The following is a 19,757-nucleotide window of genomic DNA, read 5'->3' as shown; positions in this document are numbered from 1 at the left end:
TTGCTTTACTGGAGATTTGGCTGTATTTTTGTTTAACTTTCACAGGTGACTAAGGCAGTTGTTAATGGAGTTGACCACACTGTTCCCCTACACTTTTTTAGAAATGAGCCATCAGAGAGATAGATGGAAGAACATAATTTGATGACAATTCTGATACTCAGTTATAACTGGACACTGCCCATCTGGAAGTTCTCTGAGTCTTCACTCACCCTAATGCGGGGACTTCCTATTGGGGCTCCAGGTGAGAGGTATGGGAGAATGAGGTGATAGAAGGTCCCAGAAGGTCCAAGAACCCTACAAGAAGACAATCAAGGCCAGCGGATCTGGACCCAGAGGGGCCTGCGCAAACTGCTGTACCAACCAAGGACAATGCATGCAGTAAACCCAGACCCCCTACTGAGATCTAGCCAATGGGCAGCACCTTCTCCACAGTTTCGAGAGTGGGGACTGACTCTGACGTGACATCTGGTTCCCCCTATTTGACCACCTCCCCTTGGTGGGGAGGCCTGGTGGCACTCAGAGGAAGGGAAAGCAGGCTACCAGGATGAGACCTGATAGGCTGTGATCACATGGTGGAGGAGGAGATCTCCTTCTGTCACAGGCCTAGGGGAGGGAGTAGGGTGAAAGAGGGAAGGAGGGCAAACAGGAAGATACAAGTGAGGGGATAACAATCGTGATATAATCTGAATAAATTATTTAAAGAAAAAAGAAATTTCTGTGTAAGTTTATATGCAAAGACTTTTACAATTAAAGCAAGTGAACCAGTGCTCCTAAAACTCACTACTAATTAGAACTGGCTTTCATTTCTGTCCAAGATAAGATGTCCACACCCTCTCCACATAGGGGCGGCAACGTCTAGCAAGCACTAACCCCTCTCTTTCCCAACTCTTTTTCTTGAGAGCTATTTGTAGGACTTGTAGATTCTAGGTGGGGCGGGGCTACATATGTATCCTTGCTTGACAGAAAAATGATCCCGTCCACCAGCAGGACTGTGTCTTCTCACGCGGCTTCAGGACACATGAAGTGGCGAAGGAGGAAGGGCACGTCCACCTAAGCAGCCAGACTGTCTGAATCAACCTGAGGTGATCGAGGGGATGACAAAAAGGGTAGAGCAATAGCCCTAATATCCACGCCTTCAGGTCTTAGTATATACTTCACTGACCTACTCTTTTCTGCCTCTCTGCTATGTGGTGCGTGTGTGTGTGTGTGCACATACTGGCTCATGTATGCATGTTGGTGGCCAGAGGTCCTCCTCTGTCTATATCTTATTTTTTGAGACAGGCTCTTTCACTGAACCTAAAGCTTGCCACTTTGGCCAGACTAGCTGATCAGAGAGCCCCAGAATATGTCAGTTTCTGTCCCTCAGTGCTAGGGTTACAGGTGCTTACACCACATGCAGGTTTTACAGTTGAGCTGGTGACACAAACTCAGGTTCCCAAGCTTGCAGAGAAAGCACTTTACTCACTGAGTCATCTCTCTGGCCGCCTCTCTGTCCTTGACCTTGATGACTTTTACCTTTCAAGACTGCTCAGGCCTAGACTTCTCCAGAGAGCCTTCTGGGGTTTTAAGGTTGGATACAAACCTCACTACTATGTGGTCTCATACTGTTCAGTCCAAGCTTTCTTCACAGACTACAGCACTCTGGAACAAAATGGCCAGTTTACATGGCTGCTGCCCTAAGAGGTAGTGCAATGACGGCAGGGCCCACAAACACACTGGGTTCCTTTATGATGCCATAAAGTAGGATAGAGAGTACTGAACAAATGTTTGCTGTAGTTTAGAAATAACTTTGTTTTGTGTGTGTGTGGTTTTTTTAATTTAAAGTCATAGGGCTTGGGAGACAGTTCAATTGGTAAAGTACTCGTACAAAAATGAAAATGTGAATTTAATTTCCCAGAACCTACATCAAAAGGAGAGCCTGTAATCCCAGTGCTGGAACAGCAGAGACAGGAGGATTCCTGTGCTTGCTTGGTAGACAACCTATCCTAATAGCTGAACTCAGTCTCAGCAGACGAGGTGGACGAGTCCTGAAAAAGCATGTGCATACACAGACACACACATACCATAACCTACGTCCCCAAATTTCACATAAAGGCAACTCCAAACCAAGGTCATACATATAATTCTATTTAAAATGAGTGAGTTGCAAAATGAAACAAAAAGATAGAAAATTGGTAAAGAAAACTTATGGGGAAAGATGCATATAAGGGAGATGGTAGAGGGTAGAAGGAATCAGAATGTACTACACACGTGTATAAAATGGCCAAGGTGGCAGCTGAGCATGGTGGCGCACACCTTTAATCCCAACACTCAGGGAGGCAGAGGCAGGCAGATCTGGAGATACAAATTGAGTCCAGGACAGCCAGGGCTGTTACACAAAGAAACCCTGTCTCGAAAACACAACAACAAGAACAAACAACAAAAAAGAAAGAAAGAAAAAGAAAAGAAAAGAAAGGAAGAAAAACTGGCCAAGTTAAAAGTTTAATTGATAAAAATATTAAGAAAATTGTTAACTATCCACCATTCAATTTGAAGAAATTTTTTTCAAGAAAAAAACTAAAACAAAAATAAACAAAAAAACACTGTCATTAAACATCCCCAATACCATCACATAAATAAGAAAATAAAACAAAAAATGCTTGATAACAAAGAATAAATACTCTCCCATGGAGATCCGAGGTATGTAAGCTATCTGCAGAATGTGAGCTCCTTTCTGTCTGCACACATAAGGAGACCACCTGACAGTGTTCTAAAATACCAACAGCTGTCATCAGCGGGAACTTCAAGTGTGTGTGTGTTTCATTTGAGAATAATTTTTTACACTCACTAAAGGGTTTGGGGTTCTTTGTTATTGCTGCCGTTGTTTTGTTTGGGGTGGTTGTTATTTTTTAACTAAAGAATAACTATTATCGTCTAACAAAGCAATTTTTTTACATTCATTTATTTATTTGGGGGAATAGAGTACACCTGCCTCAGTGGGCATGTGAAGGTTAGAGGACAGCTTAAAGAAGTTGGTTTTCTCCTTCCATTATGTGGGTTGTGAGGATCAAACTCAGTTTTAAAAAGTAAAGCACAAAGCTTCTGAGGCATGACATCCACATTTACCTCTGGCCTCCACATGCATGGGTACATACTGTATCTACGCGCGCGCGCGCACACACACACACACACACACACACACACAAGAGTCTACTGGCATAACTTATAGGGGTTAAAATGGGAGAACAAATACTTAAAAAGACAACGGATGAGGAAAATCTGATTCATTTATTAAAACTTTGCATAAGTGAAATTTGTTTCAAATATGCTTTCAAGTAAGCTAGCTACGTATACATGGTTTTAAGTGTAACAAAAGACACTAGTATCACTGAATATGAAAAAATTGTAAATTAAAGTGAAAACATAAGTAAATCTAAGTGTTTAATGAAAACTGTACTCAGACATTTAAAACAGCAGGCTTTTGCAAAGCAATATGCAGAACACAGAGCAGTCTTCACCTTAGCCATTAGATGGCGCCATGTGTCTTCTAGTCAACAGAGACTCCACTGATAGCCCACAGGCTTAGAATGGAATGTAAGACATAGTATGTTTGACCTTTATGTACACATAATATACATCTTTTATCACTGTTAACTTATTTTTAAGATAATGTAAGTAACTACATTTCTATCATCATTTTTAGAATGTTAAAACTTATTCAGACTAAAGGTAAATGTCACATGTCCAGCAGATGGCTTTCCTAAGGCAAAGCTGTTCATGTAAACACATTTATTACTCATAAACCTACACCAACTTCTAATTTTTAATTCTCAGGTTTCTCTGTTTTCCCTCTTTAGTTAAGTTTCATCAACTCTTCTCTAATGTAGGACTCTCGTTTCCTGGGTATTTTTCCAACCTCTATTCTAAGATCTCTGCTCCAGGTGACCCCATTCTGGTCATCACTTTCTCCATGTCCAATTAACAGCCACAGAGATCAGATGCAGCCGGTACCCAGTGATGCTGTAACATCTGAGGGAACACATGAACCGATACCAATCAGGCCACTGATCACGGGCAGTGAGGGCAGTGAGCGTTCAGCAGAGATCATCAGCATGCTGTAATTCGGAAAGCTTCCTGTCTGGAGAGAGGACGGCACTGTAGTGCAGAGTGGAGGAACTGACCTCTCTGAGCTGAGGGGATAAAATGGAGTGTAACAGGAAAGAAGGCTGAAGCACACACATCCGAGAATGGTCAGCAAAAGCTCTGCACAGCAGAGTGCAGTGCCAGTAACCCCAGCTCTCAGGAGGCTGAGGCAGGAGGATGACACTAGTCTAGTCTAGCCAGCCTAGACTAAGTAGCAAGGCCTTGTCTCAACTAAGTAATGTGCTTATCTAGTGTGCATAAAGCCCTGAGTTCCATCCCCATATACATTGGACATGGTGGTTCATGCCTGTAAACCCAAAACTAAGGAAAGGAGGCAAAAGAACCACAAGTTCAAGATCATCATCTGTTGCCCTTCAAGACCAGCCCAAGACCTTGTCTCAAACAAAATCCAAACCAACAACAAATTACAAGGGGGTGGAGATTCAGGTCAGTAATTAACAGCAAGGACCTGCACTCAGTTCCCAACAACCACCCTAAGCAGCTTACACCACCTGTAACTCTAACTCTGATGGATTCAACACCACCTTCTAAGACCCCACGTACACCCACACACATTTTATATATTTGCACATACCAATGAGCATGACATAAATAAAAATAAGTCTTAAAGAAACAGAAAGCTATCTGGATGTGTGCACTGAGTCACAGATAATATATAGTACAGTGCCTCTTAGCACATACTATATAAAGAAACAGAAACCTACTGGGAAGTAGAAACAGTGACTACACCCATGATTCGGAATTTTAAGCAATTTCTAGCTCTTTGGACTCATGTCTAAAAGCATCTTGCCTCAGAAAGTTAGGCTATGTGTTAGTCAACACCCTATTAATGTGACAAATTACCGGAAATAATCAACTGAAAAGCAAGACAAGTTTATTTTGGCTCATAGTCTCAGAAGTCTCAGTCCACAGTTTCCTGACCATGCGGCTATGAGCCTGTAGTGGCAAACACAGCATGGCCAGAGCACACAGCAAAGAAGCTATGCTCACTCCCACTGCAGCCAAGGATTGAAACAGACTCGGCAGGGGTCAGGGTCTCACTATCTCCTTCATAGGATGTTTACAATCATCTAACTTTTTCCCCCACTAGGCTCAACTCAGGGGGCCACTGGCTGAGCAATAAAACAGGAGCTTCTGGAGGACAGTTCCAGTAAGACTACAGCAGACACATGCAGAGTTCACTTTCCACGGTTTCAGGAAACTATGATCAGCAGTCTGTCACATCAAACTGAGATTTCAAGAAATAAACAATTCCTAGGTTTCAAATGGTATAGCACTGTAGGCAACAGGATGAAATTCTGTGCCATCACCTGGAATTTCAATCACCTCTGTCCAGTCAGAAACAGCCTACAAAGAAACATGACCTACTTTTTTTTAAGAGAAAGGTATCTCAGTGTAGCCCCTTTTTCAACAGTGATAATGAAACTATCACTAGCCATAGGCAAAAAAGTAAACTACAATCCATGCACAAAAATTACTCAAAATAAATATAAAGATGAACTTTACTTATGCAATACTATAGCAATGAAATACATAATGGGAATAAGAATACAAATGTGTAAATCACACACTAGAAAACAAAGAATTCATATGTTCTGAGTCAAAAACCAATACACTTAGAAATTTAACTCATTCAATCAAGATTCTCTTGGAGCCAGAGAGGAAGACACAAATTCTACAAGACAACTCTTGGCAAGATTGTTGCAAAGGTCGTCTGGAAAAACAGCCACCTAGAAAGATATCAGCCCTAAGACCCAGAAGATTTGAACAGTATAAATGGGGAGCAAACTCTGGATTTTACAATGTAACAGAACCTAAGCTTCTACACAGGCAGTCTGCAAAGATATGGTACACTTACTTGCACAGTGCACTTATCAACTCAGGAGTTTTATACTAATCACTGTCTCAAAAATTTATCATTTTTTTCCAACAAATGCCAGGAGTGGTGCTGCATGCTTGTAATCCCAGCATTGGGAAGGCAGTGATATGAGGGTCATGATTTCAAAGCCACCCTGGCCCACAGAATAAGACCTCCCAAACCCAAAACACATAGAATACAAAGAATATATATATATATATATAAAAATTACTGCCACAAAAACAAAAGTTCTGTGACAGTAGTTCTAGAAAACATCTACAGACTTTGCACTTTAGAAGCTAGCCCAAGTGCATATAATAAGCTAGTGATCATAATTATGTTGGAAGCTATAAGGAAAGGGCAAATCACCCCCATGAACATCTCTTTTGGACAGCTGGCTGCTTTCTCTCCTGCCTTGTTTCTAATACAAAAATATCAGGGGAGAGAAAGCAACCTGCCTGGGTAATGAGAACATGGTACAAGATGCTCAGCCCTATGTCACTGGCAGAGACTAGTTGGCTCTATGTGGAACCAGCTCCTAAGAATTCAGGAATCCATCCTTGTTTAAAACTCTGACCCTCTCAGTCAGAGAAGTTTGCCTGGAGCTCCTCCTTCAGGGTAGGACTGCATGTGTGGACCTGCTCCTTTTCAAATCATGTTTCAAAGATTGCACAGCAGATGGATGATGCAGACAGGCTGGAAAGCTCTAGCAGGCTTCCAGCTTCTAAGGCTGATCTACGGTCTTGTTCTCCCAAACACCTGGTACTAAACTCACAAATAACTCAACCTTTAGAAAAAGACAGAAGGGAAGGAGAAAATGGTCCTTCCTGACAACAATACATCAGAGAAGTCAGAGCGTGGCTGGGGTTGGGGGAGCTATGCAGCCTCATAACATTTGCTTCCCATTTTTCTTTTACTAGGATTACTGCAAAGTCTCCTATTATTAAAATCTTCAGTGTGTTCTTCTGCCTAATTTCCTGCACCCACCTGCATATGCTAAGGATTTGCTTCAGCTGTTAGTGCTAGAACAACCTATGGCAGCCTCGGTCTGGAGCATAAAATTAAAAGTAACTGGCATAAGTCCAGGTACACTCTCCCTCTAGGCGCACCAAGACGGTCTAGGAACTGAGCACGAATTAAAGGAAGAGGTGTCCATCACTCCTACTGCTGTTGAACTGAAGATGGAAGTGCCACTCCAATTATAGCAGCAAAGGCTTTTTCTTTGCTAACATCACATCTCTATAAATTCACAACCTAATCAAAATTCCTTGAACCCAGGTTTTTTTTAAAAAGTAAAAAAAAAAAAAAAAAAAAAAAAGAGCCTAAAATACATTCCAACAGCTGGGCGTGGTGGCACACGCCTTTACCCCAGTACTTGAGAGGCAGGTGGAGCTCCGTGGGTTAGGACCAGCCTGGTCTGCAGAGCAAGTGCCAACTCAGCCAGGGCTTCATAGTGAGGCTCTGTCTTAATTTTTTTTCTTTTACATTTTAATAGAGCAGTTTGAAAAACCTGCTATTCATTCAGTATCTGTCATTATTACTTCTAGAAGTCACCAAGACACACTGACAGAAAAAAAATGGCCCTAAGACTCAGTACAGATAGATAAGGTACTCTAAACTCTAGTTTTACATTTTGGCAGAAATCCAGGCTTCCTCACAGTGAGACGATGTGCCATATTTACATTCTGCACTCAGGAGCTTTACACTATCGGCTTTCTCAAAATTATGTCATTTCCTTCCAAGAAAATATTCAAAACTGTCTCCTTGCTACTTTTGATTCTGGCGTGTGATACTGTAACTACTACCACCTTGTATGCCACAGACGCCAACCCAGCCCCCCAAGCCACTGAAATTATTAGGCGGTCCTCTCCTGTGTCCCTCACCCCTGGCACTATTATTCTACTCACTAACTGAAAGACGGCGCTGTAAACTCCCCCATACAAGAGAAACCAGGAGGCATCTGTCTTGAGACTGCCTCAAACTTCCATGCTTAAGCAATCTTCTCACCTCAGCCTCTCACACAGCTGGAACTACAGGTGTACACCACCACCCCTTTAATATTTTTTAAAAGTAAACATTTTCTTCATTATATATTGCTTAGTCACAAAAAAGGAGAATAATACAATAAGTCATTTTTATATAATTTTGGTAAAACTTAAGGACATATTCTAAGACCCAAACAGATGCCATTAGGCACCGACAACATACCCAATCTTGTATATACTGTGCTCTTTCCTGCACATGCACAGTAAGGGACTAGCAAGAAGTAGCAATAATTGTAACATACTCTAGTAAAACTGAAGTCCCATTATCTTGAACACTGGGGCCATTACTAAGTAAAACAGGGCAGGCACTGCAAAACTGACAACAGTCTGAGATCCAGACTACTGACTAACTGGGCAACAAACAACATGGATACACTAGATGTGGTGGCTGTTCTTGGTTGTCAACTGACTACATCTGGAATGAACTACAATCTGGAAATGGAGGGCACACCTGTGAAATTTTTTGCTTGGTTTGAAGTGGGTGAATCCACTTCTAGTCCAGACCTTTGAGGTAGGAAGGCACACGTCTTTGATCTAGATCTTGAGATGGGAAGACACAGGCCTTTACTCTGGCTCTTGAGGCAGGAAGACACACCTTTAATCTGGGCCTCATCTTCTGCTGGAAGCCTATATAAGGACAAGGAAAAGGAAGGTTTTGCTCTTTGTCTGCTTGCTCTCACCTTGCCAGCACGTCCATTCCTTCACTGGCATTAGAGCCTACTTTGGGATTCCAGCATCTAACTGAAAACCAGCTGAGAAACACACCCTTGTGGACTGATCACATTCTGGGTTCTTGGACTTCCCATTTATAGCCAGCCATTGTTGGATTAGCTGGATCACAGCCTTTAAGTCTCTCTCTCCTCTCCCCGCCCCCCCCCTGTGCGTGCGTGCGTGCGTGCGTGCGTGCGTGCGTGCGTGTGTGTGTGTGTGTATGGGGGATTCATTCTATAAGTTCTGTGACTCTAGAGAACCCTAGACTACTACAGATTTGGTACCAGAAGTGTTCTAGAACCACAGAAGTGTAAGGATGAATAAATTAGCCAGGCTGGGCGTGGTGGTGCACACCTTTAATCCCAGCGCTCGGGGAGGCAGAGGCAGGCGGATCTCTGTGAGTTTGAGGCCAGCCTGGTCTACAAAGCGAATCCAGGACAGCCAAAGCTACACAGAGAAATCCTGTCTCAAATAAATAAATAAATAAATAAATAAATAAATAAATAGGGATGAATATTTTAAGTGTCAGGAATAGGCTTTCCAAATCACCAGCACCTACAGATACTGAACTTTCTGGAAGTACTGAAGCCTCTCCTGGGAGCTCAGAGATCCCTAAAAGCTCACAGTGGGAACTATTTTACAAGCTTAAGAAGATAAATGCTTTGGATTTTCCTGATTCACCAATTGTAGGTGGTAAGATTTGGTGACCCTGTATATAAAACTTTTGATAGTTTATGGAAAAATAAGGAAAATGACATTGCTGGTTGGTTGCTTATAAGCATCTCTGAATAGACTGACAAAGGATAGGAATCAACTCTGTGATAAAATTAACCAACTTGTAGCATCTCAGAACACAGTGAAGGACAACAATGAAGGTAGTGGTAAAACTGACCGGCCCCGTGCGCACACGAGCAGTCTAAAGGGCTCTAAGTGTGCTCTGGGGAAAATCTGCTCTCCAGCAGGCACAGGGCTCAAGTTGCAGGGACTCAAACTGAAGCCCTCATTATACAGTTAGCGGAATTACAAAGACAATTTACGTCTCTTCCTCAGAGAATGCTGGTGGTTAAAGTAAGGACATGAGCTGGTGAACATGGGATGAGGGTGTGTGGGAGGACCTCGCTGAAGCTGAGGACTCTCAAGGCTCATCTCACCTGAGCAGGTAGTCTCTCCACCCCTTTTCACTTTTGACAGAGAAAACTAATCCTTCCTTATCTGTAACTCTTTGCCTTTTTTGCTACTTTGTGAGTTCTTCTCCTGCCCCCTAACAATATCTTCTCTGCTCAGCTTCTAGCTCATTCTCCTTCCTGCACCAACGGCCTTCACTGCTCTGGCCTTACCCAGTCTTCTCTCTTCCTGAGCCAGCTGTCTTCTCTAACCTTACTCATAGGTCTCTCTCAGCCTCTTTCACCCACTCAATCTCTCTCAGATTCTGCTGTCTTTTGGGGGGGGGGGGTTCAGACAGGGTCTCTCCATGTAGCCTTGGCTGTCCTGGACTTGCTTTGTAGACCAGGCTGGCCTCAAACTCACAACAATCCGCCCGCCTCTGCCTCCCGAGTGCTGGGATTTGCGCCACCACGCCCGGCCCTCTGCTGTCTTTTTTATACCCCCCTCTCATTCCCAGAAGTACAAAAGGGTATACACTGAAGGTCACAGGGTCAAGCAGCTCTAACAGTTGTGCATTCCTAAAGGGCCAGTTGACTAGTAACTAGGAACCCTTTAAAGGGTGAGGCACACACACTAAATCACACACAATATTTCCCCTCATTTGTTTCAGCTACTAATTATGCAGTTTGAAGCCACCTTCAGGGCACTCCCTGAAGCCATGCTTCTGTTGTGATTTTTGCTTTACTTTCCAACTTCTTTTCCAGGGTTCTCAGATGACTAAAGTGATTTTTCTGTTGGTCTCTCAGGAGCATAGCCACAACTGATATTAAACCTAACAGTGATGCTTCTCTTTCCTGTAACTTGGGTACTGCTTCTTGAACCTTTTATACTCCTAGGCGGTCTTATCTTATAGCACCTTGTGTTCTGGAGTTCCTCACTCAAGTCTCCACCTCCACCCCCAGCTCTGTGAACCTTTTGCTTGCAGCCCCAACATGGGAATGAAGGATGCGGTGTTCAGCACACTCAGTCTTGACGTCCTACTCACAGGCCTGTTGTTGCTCTGCACTGTGGACGGCTCTGTGCTGCAGGAGACTAAAGTCCTGCTCACAGGCCTATCAGTGGTTAGGTGCAGAATGTTCCTTGTCCAGGCTTTTCTGGCTGGCTGGGGAAGGCAGTGGCTGCTCAGGCTCTCTTTGTTCTTTTTGGGTGAGTGGCCAAGGTGTTCAGAAGACCTCCCCTGTTCAACTCTGAGCTCTGTTAGCTTTGATGGTATCCACAACTTTTTGTTTCTTGTGGAAATATAAACAAATCCACATCCCCAATGCAAACTATTTGCTGGTTTCTATTCTGATGTTAACACATCCTTAGAGTATATAGGTTAATTTAATTCCACAGCTTTTTCTATAACCTAGTCTCTCAGGTACTGTTGTTCCTTTCTCATTAATGTTCAGAAAATTTAAAGTTAACAGAACACTATTTAGTCTGTCCATGAGGATCTTTATTCTTCCTTTTTTGTTTTATAAACCTTTCTTTTAAGGTGGGACTAGATCTTTCTACAACTGCTTGGTCTATAGGATTGTGTGGTATACCTGTAATGCTCTTTATACTATAATATGCAAGGAATTGTTTCATCTTACTGGAGACATCTATGGGGGCACTGTCGGTGTTAATTTATGAGGTTATTCCTTTAGTAGCCATTATATCCAGCAAATGTGTAATTACAGAATCAGTCTTTTCAGAACTCAAAGCAGTTAGTTGCCCATCGAAACCCTGAGTATGTGTATCAGTGGTATGGTGTATGAATGTTAGTTTTCCAAATTTGGAAAAACGAACACATCCATCTGCCAGATTTCATTTCTTTTGGTACCTGTGGGGTTACTTCCAATGGGTAATAGAGTTTAGTTATACAAAGAATAAGTAGGACATGTTTCATAATTTCCTTGGCTTGTTGCAAAATGATAGAAATGTTTTCTTTAAACCTTTACTATTGCCAGGTGTGGTGGTGCACGCCTTTAATCCCAGCACTCGGGCGGCAAAGGCAGACAGATTGCTGTGAGTTCGAGGCCAGCCTGGTCCACAAAGTGAGTCCAGGACAGGCAAGGCTACACAGAGAAACCCTGTCTCAAACCACTCCCTGCCCCTCCCCCAAACTTTACTGTTAACACTGGGCACAGTGGCACATGCCTACAATCCCAGCACTCGGGAGGCAGAAGCAGGCAGATCTCTGTGAGTTCAAGCCCAGTCTGGTCTACAAAGCAAGCCTAGGACAGCCAGGGCTACATAGAGAAACCCTGTCTCAAACCACTCCCTGCCCCTCCCCCAAACTTTACTGTTAACACTGGGCACAGTGGCACATGCCTACAATCCCAGCACTCGGGAGGCAGAAGCAGGCAGATCTCTGTAAGTTCAAGCCCAGTCTAGTCTACAAAGCAAGTCTAGGACAGCCAGGGCTACATAGAGAAACCCTGTCTCAAAAAACAAAACAAAGAACCCCAAAATCAACCAAACAAAACACTTTACTGTTAACAGGGTGTTTTTCATGAAAAGTTGAGGCTTCTAACATGTTTCCTATTAATAATTGATCAATTTCCTCATTCCTGTGCTAGTGGACCTAGAAAGCCTGTATGAGCCTGTGTATGGGTGATATATAATAAATAGTTTCTATTTCTGATTTCCTATTGCAGTTGCATAAATAAAAAAGTTAATTCAGGATTATCCAGAATAAATTCATAAGTTTCTATGTGCAGAACAATTCTTTCTGCATATTGATAGTCAGTAATTACATTAAGAGATTCAGGAAAATCTAAAAATGCCATAAGAACTGCACACAACTCTGGTTTTTGGATTGAAGTATATGGGCTTTGGAGGACTTTGCTTATATTTTCTGATTTGTGACCAGCCATTCTCGGTGTAGCTGCATCAGTACAGAATGTGTTCCTTTTACTATGTGGGGGAGAATCCAATTAGTCCTTTTTATAAACTGAAGTCATTTGCGTTTAGGATATTTATTGTTAATTTCTCTCAAATAGTTGCTACAAGCTCTTGACAATCTTCACTGATTACCCATAATGAAGTAATCTCAGCATTAGGATAAGGCAATTTCTGCTGCATCTATTCTTGACAATTGGCATAGTCTTATTCTTCCTTTAATAATTAAATCAGAAATCTTTTCTATATAAGTCTTTAATTTTTTTTACTTTGTGTGCTAAGAAGATCAGTTCTAAAATACTATCTTCCCTTTGCATAATAAGTCCAGTTGGAGAATGAGTTGAAGGCAAAATAATCAGAACACAATCAAGTATGGGGTCTATGCCATCTGCACGTGCATCTTTCCGTCTCTTTTCTATTAAAGTTAACCCCATTAGCAGGCATATGCTGTATAACTACTGGCAACACTGTTGTTGATTTTGTGACCTGGGGCTGCCTGGCTGCAAAAGGTGCTGTCTCCTGTCTCCTGAAAAGGGCGGTCTCATCTGACCATCCTCCTGCATTTTCATTTCTTTGACTTGACTGCCCTTTGACACAGTTCTTTCCCCTCTTTCCACCTGGGAGGCAACTCCCTCTCTTTGGTTCAGTCACTGGAAATTAACCTATTTATTTAACCTTTCTATGATGGTTTTCTTCTGTTTTTTGATTGCCACCCTTCTCTAATTCTACCTTTTGTCTAGTTGCTCAGCAGTTTTTCATATTTTTTTATAAACAAATAGCTCAAAATGAGGAAAAAGAGAAAAAACACTGCTGCTAAAAAACAAACAAATAAACATGTGGGGTATATTGCAACAAGAGCCTCAGCAAAATCAGCCACTTGAAACAAAGTATCCATCCCCCTTTTCCTGCCATTTGCTCTTCAGTACTTGAAATCAAGCCTCCCATTCCTATAAAATGTATGTTTTTCCGTTTTGTCTTTTTGCTACTTTGTGGGCTCAACATGGGTCTTCTCCTAACTGCCTACTAATATCTTCTCTGCTCGGCAAAGCTTCTCCTGGCTCAATCTCTTTTCTTCATCTGTTGTCTGGTAAGTCAGCAGTGATCTCTGAAGGAAATGCCAGGTAAAACAATACTGACATTCCTCAGGACCCAAAAAAGGTTGCCTCTAGACTTATAACCAGGCTTAAGGCAGAGCTGGCTCCTAGAAGGGAAAATATGTAGTCCCTGAGGAGGTGTGCTACAAGACCTTAATGAATTTGCTAATACATTCAAGCAGAAGTCTGGGGCGTATGTAGGAGGATGGATTTTAAGAGTGTGGTAGAATGGTGGAAGGAGATTAGGCTGAGTTTACAGATATGGATGGACCCACTGAGTGGAGATTCTAGGTTTAATATGGAAGCTCACGCAGTTTAAAAAAGAAATAGGTGTAAAAGTTTGCTTGACTATTTGGCTGAAGCATTTGTCAAACCTGCAATCACTCGCTAAGTGACGCTTCATATCACTACTCTTCCTAATGTACGATTTGTAATTGTCTTATAAATACATTTTTTAATTATTCACTTTTAGAACTTGCCATTTAATATTTTCTGATCTTATAATGGAAACTGCAGAAAGCAAAGCTGAATATAACAGTGGGCTACAGTGTCTTACATTAAATGTTGATCTTATGGTGCAAGGCATTCCCTGGATTGCACAGAAAGTGAACATAGAGGTTGACTTCTTTGCTAAGAACCAAAGATTAATGATCAGATTTCTCATACTGGATGCCAGTTGTTCAGAGATCAGTAAGAGGCTTCATATAAATATACACTATTACTTAAACAAATACAGAAGAAGGTTAGAAGGCCATGTTGCCAATTTATTTCTCATACATTCAAACATGTAGCTCTCACATTACTGGTGAAAAGTAGAAACCATCAGTATAAACCTCCTAGGACTGGTGGACATAGACCAGGAGTCTATAAGTCCTTCCCTTCTCCCATAGGAATGCTAGCAGTAAGAATGATGCACTGGAATGCCTAAATTTGAAGTTTCCCCTATAGGCACACGCTCCGCTTGCTTGTTCACTGCTGAAGGCTGGCAGAGCTTTGGAGAAGTGGGCTTGGTTCACAGCAGGGGGTCACAGTGAGCGGGTCTTTGAAGGTTTTCCTTGATTATGCTTAAGACTCATCATCTCCACCCACTCATCTATTGCTGTATGAACAAGCTGACGCTGAATGCTCCCACCAGCACAGACTAAGCAGTTCTGCTTTACCTTCCCCAACATGAAGAAGAAAACCCTCTGAAACCATGGGCTAAAAAGAATCTTTCATCTCTCTAAATGTTAGGTTTTGGGTTTTACTTTGGTTTTGTTAGGGTTTTCTTTTGGTTTTTGTTTATTTTCTTTTTATAGCAATGAGCAAGGTTACTAATAGAGAAAATTGGTACTGAAGCAGGGTTGTCACTATGGCTAACTGTAGCCATGTGACTTGTATGCCTCTGGAACTGGGCTGTTGAAGGACATTTAAGAATTTGGAGCTACAGATTAGACAAGCCCTAGAGTACTGCTAAGAGTCTGGCAAGTGACCTGCTGAATCTAGAAGGCCAGAATGCCAATAGGTACGGGGACAGCAAACTATACTCAGGAGATTTCCAAAGAGTCTGTGGGGAACTGGACTAGAGACCATTCGTGTCACATTCCAGCAAAGAATGTGGCTATGTGCTGGAATTGTGAATAAAAATTAATTTTAAAATAATGAACTGATTTATTTGTTAGAAGATATTTTAAGACAGCATAGTATTCAGTTTAAAGCATGGTTAATGTTCGCTGCTCTTAGCTAGGTTTATGGTAAGAGCTGCAGAGAGCAAATTGCATTATGAAAGCAATCATTTTAGTATGTATTTATTTTTTTATGTATATGAGTGCTGTCTGCATACACACCAGAAGAGGGGATCAGATTACATTACAGGTGGATGTGAGCCACCATGTGGGTGCTGGGAATTGAACTCAGGACCTCTGTAAGAGCAGCCAGTGCTCTTCGCTAAGCCATCTCTCCAACCCCCAGAATGGAAGCAATTTGAAAAAATACGCACTTTGGTGAGCAAGAGAGCTAGAGAGCATTTCAAGTAGTGAACAAGGCAAATTCTGTGAACAACGTGGTGATAGTGGTGGTTACTAGGGAAATCCCTTCATTAAAGAGAAACCAAGCTCTTTGGTCTTGGAGCAACAGAAAAAGTGACCTGAGTATAAGCCTCAGTTCCTCCCTGAAGAATCCAAGACATAAAAACTCAGTATCTGAAAAACCTTCACTTCCAAAAGAGTTGCCTGAGAAAGCTAAGGAGTGCCCTTCTGAAAAATAACCACCCAAAGAAAATTTCTAAGGTTAAGCCACACAAACTCTCAGGGATTGCTGCAGCAATGGTCAGAGAGGGTCTTATTGCATTTCAAGTTGCCAGAAGAACTTAGTCCATTTTTGCAATCATGCAGATATAAGAACAAAGGGTCAACTGAGGAATGCACTGAGGATCCTGGGAAATGTATTCGAGCCCAGGCAGTGTGTAGCAAGACAAGACCTGCAAAGTGTAGCTGACACAGCAATGGATGAAGATGTGAAAGTGAATACTAAGTTGCAATAGAGAAGACAGAATGTGCGAAATGCTACAACTGTAGGGCATTTGCTGAGAAAAGGTGCAGGCACTGAGTACAGGTGGCTCAAGAGAGAGGCCAGGTGTGCCACAAATGTTGGGGCAGTAGAGGCCAGAGCTTCCACACTATGTTGGAGGTCGGATGGTTCTACTGGACCTTAGGTGGCAGGCATGGTGCTAAAGGAGTTGATGTTTACCCTGCTGGGCTTTGGTCTTGCATTAGTTCAAGTTTTCCTCGCTATCCCACTGTTCCTCTTTCTTAATGTGGGATTGTTTTATTCTATGACATTGAATATTGAAAGGTGCAACTTTCTCTGACTTTACAGAGCTCACAATGAAGAAATGCACATACTAACTCACTGGCTACTTTAGTTTCTTTGGCCCTGATAGGAGTCTTGTGAGATTGGTATAGATGAATGCTAACTATGTGGCATAGGCCAACATAGTGAAGATTTGACACCTATAGTAACCCTTCTGGAAGGTGTCAGAAACTTTGAATTATGGAACTTGTAGAAGGTCCTTACATGAATCATGAGAAGAGGCATGCCCTTACAAAGGACTATGGGGCCCGCTTATTTATCCTTTATTTCTGCTCTTATCAGATGTATGACCACGCATTACAAAATACTCACTAGCCATCTGACCTCACTAGAGGCCAATTGGATCAGTCTGACCTTGGACCTAACTGTAAACTAAGTAAAGCTTTTCCCTTTTGAAATTTAGTTAATTCCATTACTGACTAAACTTACTTGCCCAACTTGGATGAAGCAAATTGAAAACTTAATCCATACACCCTGAATTTTAATTTCCATAATTTGCTTCCCAGTAAAGGACAGAATGGAGGAAAAGCTGTTTCTTACTGCTTTTCTCTGGATAACTGAAACTACAGCAAAAGATGGGTTCCATCACTAAGCACAAAAATGTCTGTCCTACTCCAGCACCCCCAAAATTAAAACACAGCTGCACAGGACAAGAGAGGCAGCTTAGCAGGGAAAAGCACTTGCACCACAAGCACAACTTGACTTTAATCCTCAGGATCCTCAGGGGCAAGAGAAAACCAACCATCAAACATTGTCTTCCAGCCTTCACACATGTACTATGGAGTGCTCATGCGCTCTCCCCCCCCACACACACACAAACACACACACACACACACAAATAATAATAATAAATGCTTTAAACATAATATCAGTGTATAATTTCCAAATTGGCTAAAAAAAAGTATCCTCTATATTTTCTCATACTTATCTAATTACCCCAAAAAAAGAGATAGCTAAGAATAGCACCAAAAGAAGAAAGGACACAGGATCCACCTGAGGGGCAGAAGAAAGACAGGATCTGTCTACTTAGCTGAGAAGAGAATCTAAGGATAGAGATGGTAAAAGATAAAAACCTAACTAGATTCCTATTCATAAGGCAACAGCCATTAGGTTCTTGTTTAAAAAAAAAAAAAAAAGACAATGCACAGAAATACCTTTTGTGGCTATAAGCTTGGACAAGCAACACTTGGTTCAGCCTCTTCTGGAGCTCTAGTAAGGATAACTGCTCCATCTACTGTGTCCAGACTCTCTTCACCTCTGTGCCTAGTGCTCTCTTACACCTGCTTATGCGCATACAGCTGTGTATGGCTATAAGAAGGTAAAAGACCTGGACAGATGCACTATCTAATCCAACCTGTAATCCTTCCATTTCCATGCTCAGTCCATTAGCAATGGTTGCTTTTGGGTCGATGTCAATACTCACAGTGCAGTGTTAACTGGCGAGATTTTTTTAGTTATTTAAGAGAAACTGTAAATGATACTCAGACTTAAGAGTAAGCCAAGCAAATGGATAAAGAAACTATGGTACATTTACACTATGGAATACTACTCAGCTATTAAAAACAAGGAAATCCAGAAATTTGCGGGCAAATGGATGAAACTAGAAATGATCATACTGAGTGAGTTAACCCAGAAGCAGAAAGACTCACATGGTATATACTCACTTAAAATTGAACACTAGCCCAAAAGGGATGTCCCATGAAAGTCTTCACTTACCAGGAGATTGGTATAGATGCGGGTACCTCCTATTGGGACTCTAGGTGAGAGAAGTATGGGAGAATGGGGAAATAGAAGGATCCAGAAGGTCCTAGAAACCTACAAGAAGAACATCATGATGGGCAGATCTGGACCCAGGGGTGTCTATTTAAACTACTGCACCAACCAAAGACAATACATGCAGTAAACATTGAACCCCTACTCAGATCTAGCCAATGGACAGCACATTCTCCACGGTTGTGTGGAGAGTGGGGACTGATTCTGACATGAACTCTGGTGCTCCATATTTGACCTCTTTCCCTTGGTGGGGAGGCCTGGTGGCACTCAGAGAAAGGATAAACAGACTACCAGGATGAGACTTAATAGGCTGTGACCATATGGTGGGGGAGGAGGTCCCCTTCTGTCACAGACCTACGGGAGGGAACAGGGTGAAAGAGGGAGGGAAGGAGGAACAGGAGGATACAAGTGAGGGTCTAACAATTGTAATCTGAATAAATTAACTAAATTAAAAAGAAAGAGTAAGCCAAGCATCGTAGATCATGGTTCTATTCGCATTGTTCTTGAGGCTGAGGTAGGGCTGCCATAAGTTCAAGGCCAGCCTGGGTACATAGTGTTGGAGTTATTTTTATAAAATAGTGTTTGTTTCTCTTAGTTTTCTCTTAGCCTGGCTATTGTACAAATAACTGAGACTCTTTTATATTTGTTTAAAATAGCTTAATAGCACAATCTTAATCAGTCTAAGTCTGTTCTTAACCCTCTAGTTATCCTGACTCAATCTACGCCACAGTCCCCAAGCTACTTGCTTTTCAGTTCTTTTTTTGCTCCAGCTGAATCTTGTTCATCCCTCCTGCAGCTCTCTCGCCTGTGGCTGCATCCCCTGCTGAATCCTCTACTTCCTCCTCCCGAGGCTGGTAGCAGGTCCAGCCCTATTCTGTGCCCTGCTCAGGGATTGTCTGTAAGCTGCTTTATTGGCATACAGGGGACAATTGGGGAGCAGTGTTTACACAATATTGAGACCACCAGATATGGGGGGTACAGAAATCAACATTTGAATTACACAATAACCTTACACCTACAACATAGTGAGTTCTAGGCCAGTCATTGCTAAATAGAGAAATCTTGTCTCAACAAAACAAAACAAAAAAGACCAGGAAAAGAAGAGCAGCAGGCAGAGAATCACCACAGGTGGTGCTGTGACGCAAGGCAGTGCAGAGTGCTGGCCTAGCACACAGAGCTTTGGGTTCCATCCCTATAACACAACAGCGGCAATAAAAGCCCAGGTGACCCGTCTAAGCTCCATGCAATCTT

At 42.2% G+C, this 19,757-nt stretch overlaps 1 protein-coding gene across 5 annotated transcripts in view; it reads right to left on the bottom strand.

The window, feature by feature from the left end:
- SYT14 (synaptotagmin 14) overlaps positions 1–19,757 on the bottom strand; it is a 171,288-nt gene that overhangs the window by 129,503 nt on the left and 22,028 nt on the right. For 2 of the 5 annotated variants that reach the window (XM_084797216.1, XM_084797217.1), the window contains exon 3: positions 8,551–8,673. The exons of 2 other annotated variants lie outside the window; for them this stretch is intronic. In XM_084797216.1, the coding sequence (XP_084653342.1) occupies positions 8,551–8,673 (123 nt within the window). Of the gene's footprint in view, positions 1–8,497; positions 8,674–19,757 lie in introns of those variants that run through there. One more of the 5 variants, XM_084797220.1, reaches the window with a different exon arrangement.

Source organism: Acomys minous, assembly GCF_964271855.1.
Source record: "Acomys minous genome assembly, chromosome: 1".
NCBI lineage: Eukaryota > Metazoa > Chordata > Mammalia > Rodentia > Muridae > Acomys > Acomys minous.
Note: the sequence above shows the minus strand (reverse complement) of the source record. Positions and strands in the feature narration are given on the sequence as shown.